The 22,386-nt window shown below is 35.1% G+C and overlaps 1 protein-coding gene across 2 annotated transcripts in view; it reads left to right on the top strand.

The window, feature by feature from the left end:
• Positions 1-22,386, top strand: part of LOC128860689 (whirlin) — a 110,914-nt gene that overhangs the window by 33,070 nt on the left and 55,458 nt on the right. Inside the window, exons 4-10 of one of the 2 annotated variants that reach the window (XM_054098349.1) lie at positions 2,765-2,895; positions 11,590-11,885; positions 11,967-12,287; positions 12,354-12,525; positions 12,926-13,036; positions 13,584-13,613; positions 21,400-21,477. In XM_054098349.1, coding sequence (XP_053954324.1) covers positions 2,765-2,895; positions 11,590-11,885; positions 11,967-12,287; positions 12,354-12,525; positions 12,926-13,036; positions 13,584-13,613; positions 21,400-21,477 — 1,139 coding nt within the window. Of the gene's footprint in view, positions 1-2,764; positions 2,896-11,589; positions 11,886-11,966; positions 12,288-12,353; positions 12,526-12,925; positions 13,037-13,583; positions 13,614-21,399; positions 21,628-22,386 lie in introns of those variants that run through there. The other variant, XM_054098348.1, reaches the window with a different exon arrangement.

Raw genomic sequence — 22,386 nt, 5'->3', positions numbered from 1 at the left:
AATTCCTGCCAACTTGAATGGCATACCAAGCTTGCAACTGTCATGAATGTGCATTCAACGGCAAAGAAGGCTTAAGGCTACATTTCTTATAGAGCAAACGGGTCACTCATACGCCGTGTTGCAGCGCAAAATGCACTACTGCACTTATTTCTTTATCCCACCACTGCCCCCAATTTCTTCTTCTTTAATGCGTGACAATTGCTGTCGCCTGCTTGCCATAATCTGAAGCGTTGCACTTACGTATTCCATTTTTAATTACTGCAATTTGATATAAATCGCAAAATCCAACCTGTTGGCCCAGTCAGCCACGAAATACAGTTGCGACCAGCGTCCGTTGGTTGGTGTCTGGTGACGGTTTAATTGAAAAGTATTTGAAGCAAAATACAATTTTTTTTGTCCTCATTGCTGAAGCTGTATACCACGAATATGAATTATCCTCATGGGAGCGTACTCACACATAGATACATTTACATGCAAGTGGGAAAATCCATCTGGCATTTATTGACCTATATATTGTTGTTTTTAAGCAATGTTATTGTGTTGAGGAAATTGAAATGTAGTTGATTTTAATTGTAGTAATAACTCCTTATTTAACAAACACTATTAACAACACCGATTGAAGCAACCACACCGAGCTCTTAAAGCCAATTGATTGAAAAGTGAATGCTGTATTGAAAAATAAAAACTAAAGGTGAACGATTTTATCGACTTTACAAACAGCGCTCTGGCTATCTGGCAAAATAATAACAGGGAGCTAAAAATAAATATTGGTACATAATCGTATGTCATTATTTAGGATGATTTTCATGTGCCCCCAGTTTTTTTTTTTGCATTTGAAGAAGCTTCCATCTTCTTTGTGACATGATATGATATATAACAAATCGCTCACACATAGTTGGTAAGCCAAGGATTTTGTTTTACAGTCGTTGGATAGAGTTGATGTACTTTTGGCTAGAGCATTTCCAAGTAAGCTTGAGCGTCTACCCTTGAGATAATATAGCTTATTTAGTGTCAAGTCAAGCTCTTTCTGTTTTTTCTTGACATGAGCTTTCCAGCGCAGTCGACGTACGGTATTATCGAAGCATCGATGAAGATTGATTTGCAGGTAGCTTTTTTTAGGAAAAACACTATGTGGGCAGGCTTACTTCTGGTTAGTTGTATTATCTGAGCCCATTAAGAAAAACGGCTGAACATACAATACTTTTCTTTCTTTTGCATAGCGCTTTTAATGGTGCTTACGAATCTGGTTATTTGAAATCAAACTGGTGAATGTGAATCAGACGTTTATTTTCAATGTTTGACAATAAATGAGTACTAAGCAAGACTATTTTTTTAAACAAGTTCGACATTACTGGTAACACAGATATTTACCAGTAAGATAACACATACATTGGCGTTTCGTTGGGTGATTTACAGGTTTAGGTGTCATGGTAACTTCGGAGGTACGTATCTCGTACGTAAGGTTAGGTTAGGTATATCTGACGATCTGAACAGATCACCCATAGATCACAAGGGTCCGGAGTGTTACCAGTGTTTTTGGGGTAATGTTAAGCATAGTTCGTGACAAATTTCTTGACGAGCTTTAATAAACAGTTTAAACTTTTGTCAACAATATCCTTCAGAGAGGAAGAGTATACCGATTCAAGGCAATTGTAACGAGTTTTACTTTGAGCAGGACTTTGGCAAAGGAGATGCTCTAGCGTACCCTTTTCTTCTTCGCATAAGTTACACGCGCCGCTCTGGACCAATCCCATTTTAGCTGCGTGAAATGGAGTGCACCAATGTCCCGTTAATACTCCAACCAGTACTTTACGTTCCTTCCTTGGGAGTGATAAATTAAAGTTCGTTGTTTTCGTACCTAAGGCTGAGGCACTGGTTAACGAAACTGGTCAAATAGTCAATGCAATTTTCAGCCGTTATTATTGTAAATCAAATCCGGAATACTTTTTTAACTTAATTTTGTTTATTTCCTTGCCAACTTCTTTTGGGGTCAGTGGAATAATATATTCATTGCGCTCAGCCACTTGAAACTTCCAGTTTCTTATACTAAAATATAAAATACTATAAAACGGCGTACCGGGCGTACATTTTTTTAATTCATATTAAAAAGTATGAAATTTTGATGCGCATTTTTTGAATTGTTGTAAGACCTATACAAAGCTAAAAACTTAAATCAACACCTCTGATACAAAATAAACTAAATTTTTTATAAAACAGTAATTTAAATTAGCTGGTCAACGGATGGTGATTTTATGATTTTGGTTTGGAGTACATAGTAGAGTCATTGGGTTTGAAATTATAAGGCTTTGAAAGCGATTAAGAATAACTTAGGGAAACATGTTATTGTAGAGTTCCCTGGTACACATATCGCTCGAGTCACAAAAAGTTTGATTTTTTTTGTTTTTCTTGGCATTCATTTGAAATGCTACTTAATGACAACCACTATGCTGATATTAAAATCATTTGAGTTAGTTGGAAATGTTTTCTCCATAAATTTTAAGGTAACCTCAATAGCTAACGTAAGGTATACGGGCATAAAACCCATATTCAATTGGGCATGAGAACCTAGTTTTCAATATACAAGCAACTGAAATTAATTTATTTCCTCTTATCTTTCACCACTTCTGCCTCATATCGCTTTCAATTACAAAACAATACCAATTGTGCATCTAATCACCTCAACGAACACGCAACTCAACGATTTAATAACTACACTAATACGCAACGGAAACGTGGTGATTGTGGGAATTGTGGCACACGACAGGATTAGGCGTCTATATCTCACGCATCGAAGAGAATTCAGTGGCAGAGCGCGCCGGCCTGCGCCCCGGTGATACAATCCTAGAGGTGAATGGTACGCCATTCACTTCAATAAATCACGAGGAGGCGTTAAAAGTGAGTATGATACCGGCTAGCAAATATTATCACCACTAACCTAAAACATATCTATAACCACTCGCTATATAATCGAGTAGTCAGCCAATCAATCAATCGAACTATCATGCCATCAAACAATCGATTGATCATTAAGCATAGACACATACAAACACATGCTCAAATACACACTGCATAGCTCATTCTTATAGCAAAAGTTCGCTGGAGTAGATTTGTAGCAAAAATTAGTGCATACATACACACACGCATTACATGACACTCAGTATTTTCATAATCAACCATTTAACAGCTTCAAGTACGCACACATGCGCACATACTATATACATGTATGGCTCTGCATACGGTTTCTATGGGTAGCACAATGACAATAGTTTTCCCCATTCATGATGAATTCAATGTGCCACTCGCATACATATACACATAAATTATGCACAAAAGTGTTGCCACATTACAGCTATCATCTCGCCATAATACACTTACACTCATGCACACATGAAAACATGCACATGTCTATGAATGCTACTTTTACCATATTTCATATCTGTATGTATGTACATTTTTGCTATAAATGTAGTCCATTTATACTCCTACATTATCACATACACACACCCACACTCGCACACACACTAATAACTCATTGCTATCCAGGCTTAGCAAAAGCCATTAAATTATACTAACAATGAAGTTAACGTTGAGGAGCATTGTAAATTTTTTAATGTTGTTGTACACTTTATTGATTTTTAATGTAATTTCCTTTGCATTTCATACCAACGTCACACACATACACACCCCACGCGCACATGCACACGAGATGTTAATAAAGCCGACGATGAGCAGATGTTGTGATACTCTACATTCAACAGTAATAGCAGTTGTTGTCGATCAGCTCACACACCCGCCAAACGTTTACCCACTCACAACAATAACTATTCATGCTCATATTCGCCATTCACTTCATTTATGCAGTTCCTATAGATGTACGTATGTAGATTTTGTGTGGATGAAACCATCTCATCTATTTAACTGAGTCGATTTATAAGTTGCATATCTGTCGGTGGTATTCGACACTTGAGTTGTTGTAGTTGTCACTGCAACTGGAAGGACAATCCGTTATTTGCATAAGTATGTATGTACGTAAGCATGTGAGTAATAGTGTCGGCTGCTGTATGCAGATACTTTGTGAGCTACCAGGACAGAATAATTAGATAACAGAAAAGGAAGAATTTGCGTGGCGTTTGCAGCTTAGTTAACTATTTACTGTCGAGGGGGTAAAGTGTTTTGAAGCAAAATTACGAAGATAACTGTCAGCCTAAAGTTGTCTAGTGATGAGAAAAGATGTCAAGGTGAATGATCCACAGACTCGACAAAATAACTTTTTATTTGATTTAGTAGTAAAATATTTTAAAAGCCAGGAGCTTTATACACAACTGAGGTTACACAAAAACTCGGGATTAAAAAATCGAGTCCACTTCCCCATTCATCGCAAAGGAATTGGAATAGAAACTTAAGGATTACAAGTTAATATTTAATTTTTATTCTTCTATTTGAGGTTTGGAAACTTTAAGTTTCTTCCACTTCAAAAACGTTCAAGATGTTGTAGTAGATCTTTGATGAAATAGGCACCCAAAGTGTTTAAGCAAATGCTGCTGAAGTGACGTCCTTGGCCGGTTCTAGTTCCGAATCGTTCCCAAAATAGTGTTGCAATCTCTTTAGCAGATAGCTAAAAGAGTAGTGGTTCCTAGACTACTTTTGGATGAGTGGCTCGAGCCCATATGTAATTAATTTAAGCATTAAAAAACTAGTACTTTTTCAAAGTGGTTATCCTTTTTAAGCTTCTTTTGAGTATTTGAGTTATTGGTGTTCTTTTGCCTATGGAAGTTATTGTTAAAAGTGTAGATGTTGGTGGTGCAGGTATAAATGGTGTTGTAGGTGCAACTATTCCAAGTACCGCTCAACTTGAGTCCACTGCCGTGGACTGATGTTGAGTGGCGATATGTACCGTCGCCGGCAACCTTAAAATTGGTTGTTAGCTATGCTCCGTTTAGTCCGACTTTTAGGTTCATCCCAAATCTATGGATAAAATCTTACTAAGATACTAAGAATTTCACAATTTCTATGTATGTACCACCGAGCTTCTACCGGGCTCACACTCACCTTTTTCCATTCAATCCCACTTCTTTGCGTTTAATTTATTGGCCTTTTCATTCCAATGGGCATCAGGTGGGAACTTCCAGCTCCGAATTCAGGAGCGCCTCTAGCCAGGTGCGAAATTCTCTAATTAACAACTCAAACTGTGTTCTAGTAGTTTTTTAACACTAAAATAAGAACTATTCTTTAAAACAAGACAAAAATTGCTTTCGTTTGAATTTTACATTACTTTTCATTGACTCGCCTACTATTCGTCATTGAATGTTATTTCTTACGTTATAGCCATGTTAGAACCAATTGTATTCGTTTGTTTTAGTATTCGCATTGATGTTTACAAATGGATGAATGATACGACTCTGACACGAAACGAGCGTTCGCATCGCAATAGAGAATGATGGCGCATGTTTTCCCGAGTCAACTCAAATTATTTCATGTTGTTATTGTGGCAGCTGTTTGCAAAACGAAGGAGTGGAATTATTGCCCAATCATCTTAGATTCCCTGCTTTCGCCAGGCTAAGGTTCAAAGTGTTGGTTCTCCCTCCTTCAACACTTCTGATAACGTATCAGTAATGACTCTCAGCTGCCCTTGCAATTTTCTCACATTTCTTTGTGACTTTCAATGTTCTTCTCCCGTTATATTCAGCTGTCGAAGCGACTAACATTGGGCAGACAGGGCTAACCTAGGGAATTGACTTTGAGTCAACCTTCCATTTAAAATTTGGTCCTCTTATGACAAATTCTGTTTATCTGCTCAGTTGGAAAATTTGTATAAAAAATTCCAAACTATTTTTCAAAAATATTTAGAAATACTACGTTTGAAAGTATTGTAAGGTAAATGAAGGCTGAATAAATGAAGTCAAGCTAAAATGAAATCGTTTCCTAATTAATATAATTTTTTTTTTGTAGCTCACTAACTTCATTTTGTTTTCGTACCTTCCAAATTGGCGTGACTTTTCGGCTTTATTACAATTAGAGTTTAAATTAAACCTTGTTAAATTTTTTTTTGCAATTTTCCAAAGAACAAAAATTTCGAAATACTTTTGTAGATTATTAAACGTGCATTTGTACATGGAAAATTCGGTCACTGGTATGGGAAAATATATTTAATCATATGCAATTTTCAATTATCTTCAAAACCTCACAGTAGTTTACTCATAGCAATTTCACAAGCAGTAAATGCAAATATTTAAATTTGTTTATTAAAAAGTGTATCGCCTACATGCATACTTAGGAATATACACATGTACATACGTACACATTGCATGTGAGTGAATGCACTCGTATATAAGTGAATCATTTGTTATTGAAGTGCAGATATTTTCAAAGTGCATTCACACACAAAACCAAGAAAAAAGACTTGAAAAACGGCGTGATAATAATAAAGCGCTGGTGTCAGACGCCATTAATGCAACATAAATTTGAGTCGTGAACGCAAAAAACCGCATGCGAATTTGATGCGCCGTTTGCACACACAGAGCACTCAGTTACATTTGAATGCAATTTGCATACATATTTACACATGAGTAAATACCTACATCCATGGCATTACAAGTCGCCACATTCCCACGTACAAATTTACACTTACTTATATATGTACGACTTGAAATATGCAGTTTGAGGTGCGATCGAACGCATTGAAGAAGAAAACAAAAATTTGCCATGAATTCAAACAGTTTTTCCAAAATTTAATTTTCATTTCATTTAAAGCTAGGGATAATACCGCAAATACGAGAGTTATTTTGTTTGCATCGCCTTTCCAATAAATTGCCCAATCATGAACTACAATAATTTGTATGCGCACTGCAAAAATGATTGAGAGAAACTGATAAAAGGACTACTTCCTGTATGTCAGCTATCCTCAAGCTAGTGCAAAATGGAGGCAAAAAGATTTGGTTGGATTCGACTGTTGCCCCATATTTTACTAGTATTATAGAGGCATAAATGTAAGTATAAGTGCATCTAAGGACCAGTTTGAAACTAACGCAAAACAAATGTGAAGTCTACATACAGCTATGAACATGAAAATAGCAGTGCACTTACAAAAATAATTTAAAGTCATGCTTTTTATTCCTAATCATATGGGGTTATGAAATTTCAGATGTATAGAGTTTATCTGAATAAATCTGGGAACTACTTAAATAACGGTTTCTTATTGGCGTCGCTACGTTTTTACGTGCAACATTGAAATAGCAGTGCCTTCAGTTTTTTAAGGTTATACAAGAAATATTAATAAAACTGTGCGCAGATTTAGATGAAAGCACGTTTTTATTGATTATTTATATGTTTTCTAAATTTTGGTGAGTGTCATGCTCATATTTCTTCGAGCGAAACGTTGCACCACTGAGCAACGAAAGCAGATTCTGAAATTGGAAAATCTTACAAAGAAATATAAAGTATACTTTCATGACTGATTACAAATGCAATCAAATTTGTGGAGAAGCCGGGAAAAAGAGGAGGCAAACGAGAAATTGCCTACAAGCCGATTTCAGGAAAAGTAAGGTGCTCCAAAGAGGCTCCTATGGAATCAGCCATACAAATTAAAAAAGAAGTGAACGTAAATGTTTTTGACATGACTGTACGTAGAAGACTACGGGAAGTTTGGCTAGCAGGTTGTAGCCCACAAAAAAAAAAGCCACTCCCGACCCCAAAACATTGGGCAAAACGATTTGGAACTTGTAAGAAAATATGCTAGCTGAACAAATGACTTAATATTTTGAGGGCTACCAAGTCGAAAATAGTTTTGTATGGTGGCACGAGTTCAAGGCAATATATTACACGTCCACCTGACACCGAGAATCAGCTACACACTTTAAAAAGCATTAAATGTGGCAGCTCAAAAATAAGGTATGGGGATGTTTCTCATATTTTGTCGCAGACCTCATACACAAAATTGATGGCATAATTCGCACCAATATTGATGTAGAAATAATGCGTAAAGTTATGTTGCCGTATTGCACAGAGGAAATGCCAATAAAATGGCTCTACCGGCAGGATAAAGATCCTAAATAAACGAGCCTAAAGGCTAAAGATTGCCGCGAAAATTGAGGTTATGGCATGGCCAGCTCAGTTCCTGGGCCTCAATGCTATGGAAAATCTGTGGGAAGATTTAAAAAAGGCTGTACACAATGACAAACTGAGTAATAATCAAAAACTTTGAGAAATTGGGTGAATTCTTTGCCAAATTCTGCTCCGCCGTTGTGCTGCCATAATAAAAAATTTTTGAAATTCAACTAAATATTAGTTTTAACTTTGTACCTATAAATTTTGTCAAAGCATATTTTGTTATATTTTTTTTATAAACTTGGTCAGAATGCAGTACTTACAGGACCACTGCTATTTTGATGTTAACCCTGAATTTCTACCTTTGTTATCAAAAGTTTGGTTTTTCGTTTTAGAACTGATTTAAATATGTGTTCAGTTAAAGAATAGAATAATATTTCAAAATGATAATAAAAACTTTCTAGTCACATCGTAGATAAAATTATTTTGTAAAAATCTAACATTTTTCTGTTACTGCTATTTTCGTGTTAGCAACTGTAGATATAGTTAGTTGAAATAACCTTGTGCATACTGTGTCAGGCCTACTACTACTTCTAAAGAGACTAGTTCGACAATACTTTTGTGACAATGTGGCTTCCTGCTTGGTATTTAGAGGCGCCGAACACTTCCAGCAAAATATAAACGTGCAAATATTCACAGAAGCACTTATTATTTTTTAGTTAAGCAATGGCGCGCTTACAAACCTATACAACTATACACATATGTATGCATACATGTATGTATATGCATAATTGTATTGTAGTTTATTTCCCGCGGAATCAGGTTAACTGTTTAACCAGAAAATTGGCAGCAGCTGACCGAAGTTGTTCAAAATGTCGACCAGCGAAAGCCCAAATGGCCCTCCAAAAATATGAAAAAAAGAAATAAATGCCATTTGTGTGTTAATTACGAGCCAACGTTTCATAATATGTATCGATGATGGTCATAATTAGTTTATTTGCATATTTTATAAAAAAGAAAATATGCGAAAAATGGAGGTCAAACGACAAATCTTTGCCAAGCTGAGCGCCGGTGGATTGTAAGGTTGAAAGTTTTTCCAATATTTAACTTAATAATTTTAGTGACAATATAGGGAAAATATTTGTTAATTTGATATTTCTTAAATAAGAGCATTTATTAAATAGGAACACAAAAAACGTCTAGGTGCAGTCTGCCTAGAAACTTTTCGTTTATTTCTTGTGCTGACCAGCGCCAGTTGGTCACACCAAGTGAGGCCTAGTTCTTTTCCACCTGATCTTTCCAACGCAGGAGGCCTTCCTATTCCTCTGCTACCACCAACTGGTACCTCATCGAATACTTTTAAAACCGGAGGGTTTGTTTTCAATCGAGACGACATGACCAAGCCAACGAAGTCGCTGGATCTTTGTTCGCTGCGCTACGTCTATATCGCCGTAAAGCTTATACAACTCAATGTTCTATTAATTTAGTCCCACTCAATCATTTTCATATTAGTTATAAAATCAAAGCAATATTAAATATATACACTTCTGGCTTCATTCCTCAAAATTATAGAGGCAGTTAAGCATTATTTAGGCTTTCACTAGATTTAGCAGCAAGTAGTCATTAATATGTAGTTTTTGTGTAATAAATCACCATTACTAAATGCAAAAATGTTCTTATAAAGCTTTCGAAAAATCAAAAAGAAAAAAATCATTTCATTGTCCACATTCCAGTCATTCACCAAAGTACTCATACATCCCATTTGCCACAATATTTATATATTTTATTAAAAGTACTGATATTAATAATATGTATTCAAATAACAAAACCAACCAATTTCCCTGCGAAAATTCCAAATTCGCTAATTTTTTATTCAAATGAGTTAAATTTTAATTGACTAAACGATTGGCCATGTGACACAATTTCCTTTGACACTTCTAATACACAATGAGAAAAAATTGGCAATAGATTAGTTTTCATTTGTTTATCAATGTCTATTTGATTAAGTTCTCTGATTTCTATTCGATCTTAACAAATTTTCGTTCAATTAGTTCAATTTTAAAGCTTTCGTTCTGTTCTCTTTGCAATTTTCGTTAACAAAGGTTAGTTTATGGTTCACATGGTTGCAATACAGTATTACTAATAGTACTCGTACAGCATAAGTGATATCACACTTTTAAATTTTGCACTAAGAATAGCACTTACCTGACCTAAATGTGTACTCGTTTTCTAAATGGCCTGCACCAAGCATAAAATGTCAAAAAGTTTGTTTTTTGAAAGCTTAAGTAAACTTAACGCTATTCGTCGATAATCATAAAAATTACATTACTTTTTAAATCTTTACAAACTAAAAAAACATAAAAAGTAAGTAACAAAGTATTAGCCAGTCAGGTCAAGAGCCGGTAAACTTATCAGCTATACGTCCCAATAACTTCAGTAACTATCAGCAACAGGTGACGGTCGATATTTATGGAAACTTCCTTTCGCTAACTAAAGGTCACCGCAAGATATGTATTTTCTGCCTGCTAACTCGAAGCACTAGCGTAGGGTATTTGGCCCTCAGACTCTCAAATTACAATCTGCAGATATCTCATCTCCACTGAAATTTTTCAGTGCTGTGACCCTGAAAGTTATAATTTTTTATTAAAAATCTTAGGTTTAACGTAAGAAATTTTGACATGTTTTCTATCTAGTAGAAGTTTCAAAGATTTCGTCTTCTTGCAAATAGTGAGCCAAAATATGTCGAATAAAATACTGACTTTTTTCTTGGTCTTGCACTGAATAAAAACGCAACTAACTCCCTAACGGAGTTGTAAAGCACAACCAATTACTCTTAATCTGAATCTATTGCTAGAGAAACGCTTTCCGGAAATTGAATATTTTTCGAGTTTATAAATTGTAGGTACAGCTTTTCTAATTTTGTTTTCGATAAAATTTTTATAAATATTACAATTCTTATAAAAAGCTAAAGCTTTTGTAATTTTGTTCGATAAAAAGTATTCAAACAAACCAGACTTTTTACAAAAAATATTTTTTCTCTATTGCTACGTATTAAATAATGCATAACACAAAGGTATATAAAGATTTATTGAGTCGAAATGTGGGCATTCTTAAGTACCCGGGTTCCTAAAATTGCCGCCTTCGCACTACTGCACTGCACTGCGTTACTTTCCAACTCAGACACTAACACCAATACATAGTTTAAGTACATATAAACAAATAGAACGACCGCACGGCACAATCACTAAACCAACCACAGGCGCTTAAAGCTATTTTACAATTGAGTTTTTTACGTATTTTTATTATATTTAGTTTCCTTGTCCTTTGCCGTTTATTTGATTGATTTGACATAGTTTCCTTGAATCCTTGCTTTTGTGTGTTCTTCGTTTTATTTTTATTTCCTTCTACATAATTTAATTCCACTCGATATTTTTGATTGAATTCGGGATTGTGTTTTTTCATTTTCGTTTATTCGTTTATTCGTCTGTGCTCCTCCTTCTCTTTTCTCTTTTGTCTCTTCTATTGCCAAATTTTTTCTTAACGCAGAGATGTGTGCAGATATTGAAATCATCACGTCAAATCAGTATGACGGTACGTTCGCCACCGACGCTAAACTCCCACGCGCCATTACATGGCTTCGGTCCACCTTCATCACGGGATCCCATGTATGCATCGATGGCGCCACTACTACCACAATCGGCGGCCGGCTTACCGCCCGGAGCGACGATGATTGGTGGGGGCGGTTTGCCATTTCGTCAGACATGTTCCTGGATGGACCGACATGGTCGTCCCGCATCGCCACCCATGGAGTATGGCGGACGGCATACTGAGCGTCGAGAAAGGTTAGTTGATAGAGACATACTATTCTAAATATTATCGCATTCAAAGCTCAACATATTTACCCACTCCATTTGGTTGTTTAGAATACGACGCGTAGAGCTGCTCATTGAACCGGGGCAATCGTTGGGTCTGATGATACGCGGCGGCGTTGAGTATGGCCTCGGCATCTTCGTCACCGGCGTTGATAAGGACAGTGTCGCTGACCGAGCTGGCCTCATGGTCGGCGACGAGATACTCGAGGTCAATGGTCAGTCATTTCTTGACGTGACCCACGATGAAGCGGTCAGTCAGTTGAAATACCATAAACGTATGTCGCTTGTGATACGCGATGTCGGTAAAGTGCCACACTCCTGTACATCCATTGAAATGGAGCCTTGGGACGCGTATAGTCCGACGGGGACGAGGTGAGATGTTTAAGCTCCTTAAATTGGAAAATGCGATTTCAACTATTTAACTATTTAATTTTACAGAGCACGTCGAAAAGGTCAAGTAACAGCAATGGTCGAGGAGAAGGCACGCTCTCTTCTGCCACGACATCAATTTGCAAGTCTCTCGTACTATATCGCTGAATATGCTGCGAGAGCGATGACCATAGATGCCTTTGTTGCCGTCTTATTAGAAATGTTAGACACATACGAGAAAGTAAGTGCACACGATGGAATAAAAGGGTCGGAGTCAAGGTTAAAAGAATTGAGAAGGTATGGACAATAACAAACCGTCATACGGCTCTCAGCTAATTTTGATTTGTTTACAAAAGAACTAAAATTGTGTTAGTGATATGCGAAAAAAATCAACACAATATCGCATGGTTGCCGTCTGAGCAACGACTGCTTGGACGAGTGTGTGAATGAAGTTCTCTCACAATTTAGTTTTTCACCATAGTTATTGGCCAAATCTTGTAAATCAATTATCCTTGACTCAGAGTCATTGTTGGGATAAAGTCGAATTTTAAAATCGAAATGACAATGTCTTGTACTTCTGTCATAAAACCAATATTGATTTTGGAATATTTTCTAATTTGAATTTTTTCATGTTTTTGCAGCATACGTTGGTGACGGAACTACGCGAACTCATATACCCAGAGGATCGTGCGAGATACGATGAGCTTGTTTATCGTAGAGAACGTGATCCGTATAGCGTGGAGAGGCACAGGGTGAGTGAATATTCTTCTGTAGTAACTTATCGCAAATAATTATCAAATTTTGCGCCGAAGACAATGGCTTGTCATTGATGGCTCAAACTTGATGCTGTTAGCTTTTAAGAGCACGGACTCTATTGAAATATAACAAGTCAGGGAACTACAGGCAAAGCGTGCCGATGAATAGAAATTAAGGGATCAGAATCAAGAGCTTTTTTAAGGCAGATCAACTTGTTTATACTTTGCTGGAAGTGCGGCTGATATTTTATATCACTCAATTCGATTGAATAGTTAGTTACTTGATCCATGTATGAAAAATTATATAAAACCAAAACCAAATTTTTCTAAATAAAAGTTTTGGTGTTGCCAATTGAATGTATTGGAGAAATGCATCAGCACTGTTGATCAGATAGTAGGGTTTAATGGCAGTCAGTTTTCTTCGTATTTCTATTCTAATCTAACTCCTTATACATGCAGGTCTGGTAGTTTACTTATCAGAGCAGCTTAAATATATTTTTACATAATTTTTCTCTCTTTCCCCTCTCTTTATTGTTCTGTACAGCGTAAAGGGGAACCCGCACGTGATTTACCGGTAAGCTTTTTAGAAGATTTATTCTACGACACAGACACTATTTACTATTAGAAACCTCATCAAAGTCTATAAGTGTTTTCTGCTAACTATACGAAAAGAATAAACAAAAAATTTAACTTAAATATTTTTATACTCTCAGCGTTCGTAATACTATTACCTTATTAGCCCGTATACTAAAACTACACTAACAAATATACAGTGGCGGATAAAATTATTCACACGAAAGGAAAAACAAGCAAAACGGATGTTTTTATTGAAATTTATGATTTAAAAATAATATAAACCGAGGATAAGTTTATTTTACTTAAAAACATTATTAGTATAAAATAATGGCGTCTTCTCATTTAACGAAGACAAATATGTGCACACTATTGGTTTCATGGAAAATATAACTTAAACAAAAAGATTGATACTTAGTGGGGATTCCATTTTATTTGATAATTTGCCCTCATCTTTCAAAAATGAAGTAAATTTCTGAAAGGTTACCCGGATGGATATTAGTAAAACCAGAATCAGGCGCAATTGTTCATACAAAAATGATTACTTTTTAATATTATTAAATTTACTAAATATTTTCTACTAGCATAGTATTAGTAAAATATTAAAATCGAGAATTTGCAAGTAGTACTATGTTCGAATAATTTTGTCCGCCTCTGTAAATGCCACTAAAATATATATTTGCTTTTCAATAATTTATCAACACTAATTTCTATATGTGTGTCATTTAACAAAAGGCATGTTACCTATAATTGTTGTTGTAATCTAACTGATGTATTAGTAAAAATATATATATATGTGTAACCGATATTCAACAGATAAAAAAAATTATCTCACATTTTTTACGTTTAAAAGTGTTACACCTCTTTTATTATTTTTCTCCCATTGTAACGAATCTGCCTACTACTCTAACTCAATTTAAGCATACATTTTATTGTTGTTGTTTAAAATGATAAAACAATTAATAATTTTGTAGTTCTGATTGCTTTATTGTTAGTCTTTACATACCAAATACAAAATACAAAAACAAAAATAAACCTCACCTTTAAACAGTAATCAAACTAAAAACTACTTCAAAGACAATAAGAAAGACAAATCAATATAGAATACACAGAAAAACTAGAAAAAATGAAGAAATATAATTTAATTTTAATTACAATGTACACAACAGTATACACTTATTATCACAACAAATACTTACATAGCAAAATGTGCATAATTTTTTCTTAGCATTTTCCTTAACTCTACCAAATGTACTATTTTAATATACTAAAGCCAGCGCTTACCAGCTGATCACAGCTCAAATTGTCAAAATGCTAATTAAGCGCTGAAAATTAAGATGCATTAATTTTGAAGGAAAAGCGAAAAAAGTTTATGAAAAATAACAATAAAACAAAACCACAAGCCGATACTACACGTTATAATTATATACATACATACATAAATATTTTCAATAAAGTTATGCAAATTTAAAGACGCCAACAATGAGTTTGAACAGTCCTTGAGGAAAGTATATTATTTAGTATTTCAACGATCATATTACACACACACCATTTAACCTTCCATGTAGACAATCGATAAAGACTACAAAATGTTCACCTGAGTAATGAATGCATAAAACCAGTGCACCAACAATTTCCACAATGTCTATGTAGTGATAGTTGCATCCAGGCCACTCGACAGTGCGTAATTATTCGAATGTCAATTTTTATGTTCCATTTCGAGTTCAGTAAATGTAAATGCGTAAAAATATTTGCAATTTTTAATATTTGTCTTAAATTCAAAATTGAAATCCTAAGTGAAATATGTAACGATCTCATTGTTTCAAGGCATTCATATTTTACTACCTCAATTTTCATGACTAAAGTCTTAAGAAATGTTTACTCAATATGTGTATTTGTATTAAAAATACTTTTCGGAATATCGCTTTCCTCTTCTGATACTTTTACAGGCTTTTCTTCTTATGCAGGCCTTATTCATGAAGCTCATAAATAAATGTTTTCCGCACAAAAGAATTGCAAGCGGCAGAGTAGTGGGCGGCATACAAAAAGAATATAAAAATTTGCAATAGCTGCAAAAAGAAAATTAATCCACTATAATTCACAGAGTATACAAAAATTATAGATGTGTATTGGACAATTCCTTTGAATGTATTGGTGGACAATTTTCATTATGTGCAATAGAAAAAGTTTTAATTTTCATTTCAGGTTCGTGTATGTAAAAATTATCTAGTGAATTCCAAGTTATTTCATTTCCGATAATTTACACTCAAAGAGAAAAATCACAAAAAGTAAACATTTTTTCAGTTGAACCACCTCGTATTAAAATTAAAAACACAAACCAGTCTAGACTATATTGCCAAATTAGTTGAAAACCAAGAAGTAAAAGCCTAAAAAAAATACATTCAGTGCATTCCATTTGTACTTCGGAAATTGCAGCAACGGAGACTGGAGGCTGTGGTTCAGAAGTACTTAAAGTACTTACCTCTATATAATTTCAAATAAACCTTAAGTTAATTTAAAGATTTAAATTTAGAACTTTGACCCAATTCGCAAATTCCAATTCGTGTTTATTTTTTCTTTACGATCAGCTATTTTTCTCACTTGCAAATTCTGAAGGGGTTATATACACTTGTAAGGCTGAAAAATCACGTTTGTTTTTAAATTTTTTACAAAGAACGATTTTATTAAACAAACACAATTTTTAAATATTTAAATAATGTCTACTTTAAAGTTAATTATAGCACGTAAAGTTAGTGAAAATATTGAAGTGCACGGCTCCTGCAGATGATCTTCCAAGCGTTCTCCAAAAAAAGCGTTCGGCGGTGGATAAAATATCTCCGGTTTGGATTATCTGAAATTGAAAAACCAATTAGATTATTTTTGTGGATAGACAAAGCTAGGTATTAATCGAAAGAATAGGCAATATTTTAATTTTTGATAAAATGGCGGCTATAGGAAAAAAAATCGAATTTTCTACATAAATGTACGCGAAAAGTTGCCTAAAAAATAGAAAAAATCATCAGAATTATTATTTCTTCGATTAATACCTAGAGAATATATCTGAGAAGGTTGTGTTAAAATTTCACGTCGATCGGTTTAGCCGTTTTTGAGAAATCGTGCCCACCGACTTCGACAACACGGTTTTGAGAAAAACGCTTTTAATGTTTGAAAACCATTTTACATAGGGTAGAAATTCTCTAAAACGCCTTTTCAAATTTGCGTGTAACTTCCAAAAAATTTACCGGAACGATATTAAATTTTCTGTGTGCATTCTTAAATATATGTACATTAAGAAAATAAAATAAATGCAAAATCGATTTTTTGAAAATTCTAACTGTATATAACCCCTTAATTCTTCCTAAAAAAATTTATGCAGTAAAAACTTGCAACTTCACCTCAAAATGAAATGTCATTTTGCACTCTTTCTTTCCCCTACTATGTAAGTTTTTTGGATACATGAACAACAAAATCAATTGGTACTAATTATTTACTTCATCAATAGGCCTATTAATGGAAGCAATGCTAACAAATATTCCTTCACATACAGATTGTCAAAAAGAACTGTTCCATTGGCTGGCTCCCTTTGTGCACTGTGCTATAAGTGAGTGTATCGCACGTTTGCTAGAAGAATGTGAGAGCTTAAGGAAATTTGAGAATAACGGCATTAAAGTTTTCAATTTACTGTACCTATCTAACCACAACTAAACACATTTTTTGTTTGGTGGAATATCATGAATTTTCACACAATATGAAAGAAGAGCTGGCTATAATTTCTGCATATTGTATATATATAATTGGCGCGTACACCCTTTTTGGGTATTTGGCCGAGCTCCTCCTCCTATTTGTGGTATGCGTCTTGATGTTGTTCCACAGATGGAGGGACCTACAGTTTCAAGCCGACTCCGAACGGCAGATATTTTTATGAGGAGCTTTTTCATGGCAGAAATACAATCGGAGGTTTGCCATTGCCTGCCGAGGGGCGACCGCTATTAGAAAAATGTTTTTTCTTAATTTTGGTGTTTCACCGAGATTCGAACCTACGTTCTCTCTGTGAATTCCGAATGGTAGTCACGCACCAACCCATTCGGCTACGGCGGCCGCATACTTACCTAAAAAATATAAAATAGTTATGACGTTCTTTCCGCAAACGAACGATATGCACAAACTACAAGCCAACAAAAATATTTCGAAAAAATACAAAACCACTCTCAAATTGAAGCCACTCAGCAACTGGTGCTTTAAAATATTTTCCATAGCAGTCAATTATACCTAGTCATATTGCAGAGCATATTAATGCGCCTCACTTTGTTCGCGGTTTCATGCTGTTTATAATGCAATTATTTTTCACCACATTTCTCTTGCATACATATTTTCTTAATTTGATTTCATTAATTAATAATTTACTCACCCTCGCAAAGTATACGCACTCATTTAAAATAATTACCGCTAAATCACCTTTAATATATTTACTCACCTACGCAACATTTCGTTTCACTTCCGCAAAACCAAAAAAACCAAAATCGGCAAAACCTAAATTCTTCACTTAGCGCACAAAAATTCGCAAAATACAAAAAAAACATATACTCGTATTTATGTATTTTGAAATCTGCCGTCTAAAAATATCTTAGTGCACTTCAGCCACCTTCACCTTTAGTACCGTAACAAAAATGCACCGGCCTCATTGAGTCTTACACCATAACCAAACGTATTTAGTGCCACCACATTGAGCCACTTAAACACCTACATATGTACATTTCACCAATAATGCTGTCCTCTTTCTTCTATTCACTATCCTACTTTCTGTAGAGGTTTGTTGCCGCAACCTAAGAAATACTTAACTAAATAAAATTTATGAAAAGAAAGCAATCATTACTAAGTATTTAAAGCCTATTCTAGCCATACGCACATGCATTCATATAAATACATACGTACAGATATATGTATGCGGGCAATTAGGTCGTGCCATTGACAGACTCAATTCAGTTTCGTAAATGCTTTTGTAAAATACTTGAATTGCCTTACATATCTGCAGGTAACCGATGTTGATTTGGAAGTGAGCGCGGCCACCGGACGCAGTCCATCGTCAGACTCTGGGCTGGGCATGACAGTGTCGGACATGAAGAATCGGTACAAAAATTAGAGAAAATAAAAATGCTGAAAAGTTTTTCATAACAAAAATTTCTTTAACGTTTTGTTTTCAAATCTCGAAATGTTTTCTTTCCTTTTACTCCTTACTCTCTTTTTTTCCGTATGTCCTTTTGAATTGAAAATTCCTTGACATTTTCCTCATCTTCTGTTTTTCGGAAACTATCCGAATGGGGTCACTATGTGACATTTGCACTTTGGTGACCCACATTTAGGCCAGCGCTACAGTTGCCTTATCGTCCCATGTCTGCCGGCCCTGTACTGCATCGTTCACCCCACTATTACCATCATCCAGCGTCATATTATCCACATCCGCATCCACCACCACATCATCATTCATCATTGCGTCATCTGGGAGGCACAGCTACAGCGGCGCAGCGAGAAAGGGAGCGAGAGGCACGTTGTGCCGCCGCCGCCGCCGCTGTCGTAGCCAATACAAAAACGATCGGCACCAATACGCCTAGCAAATTGCCATTGCAACAACAGCAACAGCATACATCGTCGTCGTGGGGAACGAACAATCAATCAAATAAAATGTATGCCACGGGCGATAGTAACAAAACTGACAATCAGCATCAGGTGAAGAAAATATGAAATGCACAATTTAAAAACAAAAAAACTACAAAAACAAAAATTTTAAATTCAAAATTTTAAATACAAAGCCGTAGAAATGCAACAAAGAAAAGAAAAATATTTGAAAACCAACTCCTACTATTGTCTCATTCCAATGCACTGCAAACAGCAAAGCAACTAAGTATAGATTACTACTTGTCTCGCTTTCGACTATCTAACTTTATATTGTATTTACCTCACGCTTACCTCCTTGTGCGCAGATACTTTCTCTCTCTGCTTATGTATTTGTTTTATTTAATAAATGCTTACGTTTCCCCTCTCACAAATAGTTCTCATTATGATAAGCAGAATAAGTTTTACATATTTCTCCTTCACCTATAGTTTTACCTACCTCACTGCCTTTCAATTCACAACTGAGCAGGTTATCGAAGAAAAATACAGATGATCGTTAGAACGTCTGTAGTTTCTTAATTGATTGACTTGAAAAATTGACATTCGATTTCCGTTAGTGTTCCGTTTCTGTTCTGCATAGGCGAAGGTTATGTGTTCTATGGAGCCCACTTCATTTTTTCACACTGTGGTTTTATTTGACAGTTAGTACGTTACTACGTTTATGCGGAGAATGAATGAATCAATAAAATTTTATGGAACCTATCAAGGCGAATCTATTAAAGGTGGTATCAGTAAATCAGCTGATTTATTATTTTCTTTCGCCGTGTCAGTACTTTGCCGTGACAGTCAACAAATCAAAACATTGTTGTTGGTCTAGCGCCACCAATATGAAATAATATGAAAACTGTATTGAAAGCTTTCTATCTAGAATATATAACCGACTTACGCAAATTCCGCATAAACGTATACATACACTATGTGTACATATTTCTTTTAAGATCGTGTGTGTGTGTGTGTCTAATTCGACTTAATTTTCTTTAAATTTAGTGTATGCGCCTTCAAATGTAAATTTAAAATTTTCAAGTTTTCAAAAATTGGTTCTCATACACGTAAACCCAAAAATAATTATTTTATTGATGTATTGGATGTGTATTTTATTTTGTAAAAAATTGTGTGTGAACTGGAATTCTGTTGAACACTTTCCATGAATATTCATTGCTAACAGAGTTTATAATTATAAGAATAATTTATATTCGAAAATAATATTCAAGAGAATCCCAACTTATTTAATATAAATATTTCAGAGTTCTTGACAGTCAGCAATTCACTGGTTTCAATATACTTATAATATTTCTGTTATTGCAGCTCCATTTGGAAAAATTTAATAATCTTTCAATAAGTTGATCACTTTTGCGTCACTCTGTACTTGCAAAGTGATTCGTGATGGATTATGAGCCATGCCGTACCTTAGTCATAACCGTAACCATAGCAATCAGCTGTTCTGTTCAAACATATGGGCATCACTGTAAACGATAATAGGTGCCGCCCCATAACGCCGTAACCCTAACCGTAGCTGTATGTATATATTGAATTTTGGTTTTCCCCCGAAGCCGTAAGCAGCTGTGAAATACTTTACATTTGCTTTGATATTTACGATAAAAAATTGAATATTAGAAATGAATGACGAAAAATTAATTAATTTTCCTCCAGAATTAACCGTGTTTTTATACAATAACAAAATGCAAATGTTGTCATTAATTCTACTTCAATACCAGCTGTTTATAGTGGGTTACTTTATTGCGGGTATGGTAATGGTTACGGCTATGACATTATGGCAACAACACCACTAATTGCAGCTTAAGCTTGACGCAAATCTGCTTTAATTGCAAAATTAAAGGAGTTCATTTAGCTAAAATTAATAGTCCACGACGACACTCTTTGTTTGTACTGAAATATAAGCATTTTCGATGTATCTAATAAATAATAATAAAAATTTAAATTTTAAATAAAATGTTCACGGAAAGTTTTCATATAGTCGGATTTCGTACTAGTCCTTAATTGTGTGTGTTATGATATTTGTTGTTTTAGTTTGAAATACAGTACTTTGGTTGATCATATCATTTGTTTAAGTGCATTATTTTTCGTTTTCAATCATCAACTTATTTTTATGTCTCTAGGAATACGGCTGTGATGACCATAGGTCCCGTAGAGGCAGTGAAACTCAAATACCACACTCGGAATACGAACAAGATGCGGTGAGTAGCGAAGTGCATACACACACAATATACATACTTACTAACACACATAACTTTGTAAAACCAATATAAGAATTAAGTGAAATAGTGATTAAAAATTAAGTTACTTTGCTTGAGTGTCTCTGAGTTCAAGTATTTATTTACCTCTGGACTGCCAAACACTTTTCATGTGAAAGAAAAATTACTCACAATTATTTATTGCATACTTTTTGGCACTGCGTTCTAATGTGCAATTAATGCGTAAGCGATCAAAAGCAACGATTTCTTTGCAAGCTATTTAATGTGCAGGTTAGGATAAATGGTTGCCCAAGCGAGGGTGTACTTAGGCAAAGAATCAAATTCGTCCATTGTGATGCCATACAGAGGGGGAAACACCAAACAGGGGAAAAGAGGAAGTATGGGCTTTGATTTGGAGGAGGATGACAATCAAACGTTGGCTGATTACATAGCGTTAGTCGCTTCAAGCTGTTGATCATTCTAATGTTTAAATCTGATATATCCGCAGGGTGTAGCAAATACGTGAGAGCGCAGCGCTCGCTGAGTTGACGCGAAGCGCATCTTTTCAGGAGCAGATCACAGGTTGTCAAAGGAAAATGCTAGACTTACGCGGTGACTAAATGCATTTCCATCTTACGCAAATATGACTTCCGTCCACTAAACGGGGCTAAGCGGCTTAGCCTCTTAATTGGTGTACCTTTTTTATGCTCTAGAAACTTATGGGTAATCTTGGCTTAACGATGATCGAGAATTCTATTTTACCAATTTGTAAACATCTTCTTAATACAATACTAAAAGCGAGCCCTATGCATCTGTGAAAGTTGTAGGCGGAGCTACTCGTCGTATATATTTTATGCGAATCGATTTTTCTCCACAAATGAGGATATTTAGAATTTACGCCTGTCGCGAGTG

This window comes from Anastrepha ludens, chromosome 4 (genome assembly GCF_028408465.1).
Source record: "Anastrepha ludens isolate Willacy chromosome 4, idAnaLude1.1, whole genome shotgun sequence".
NCBI classification, from domain to species: Eukaryota; Metazoa; Arthropoda; class Insecta; order Diptera; family Tephritidae; genus Anastrepha; species Anastrepha ludens.
This window is presented reverse-complemented; position numbering and strand designations above follow the sequence as displayed.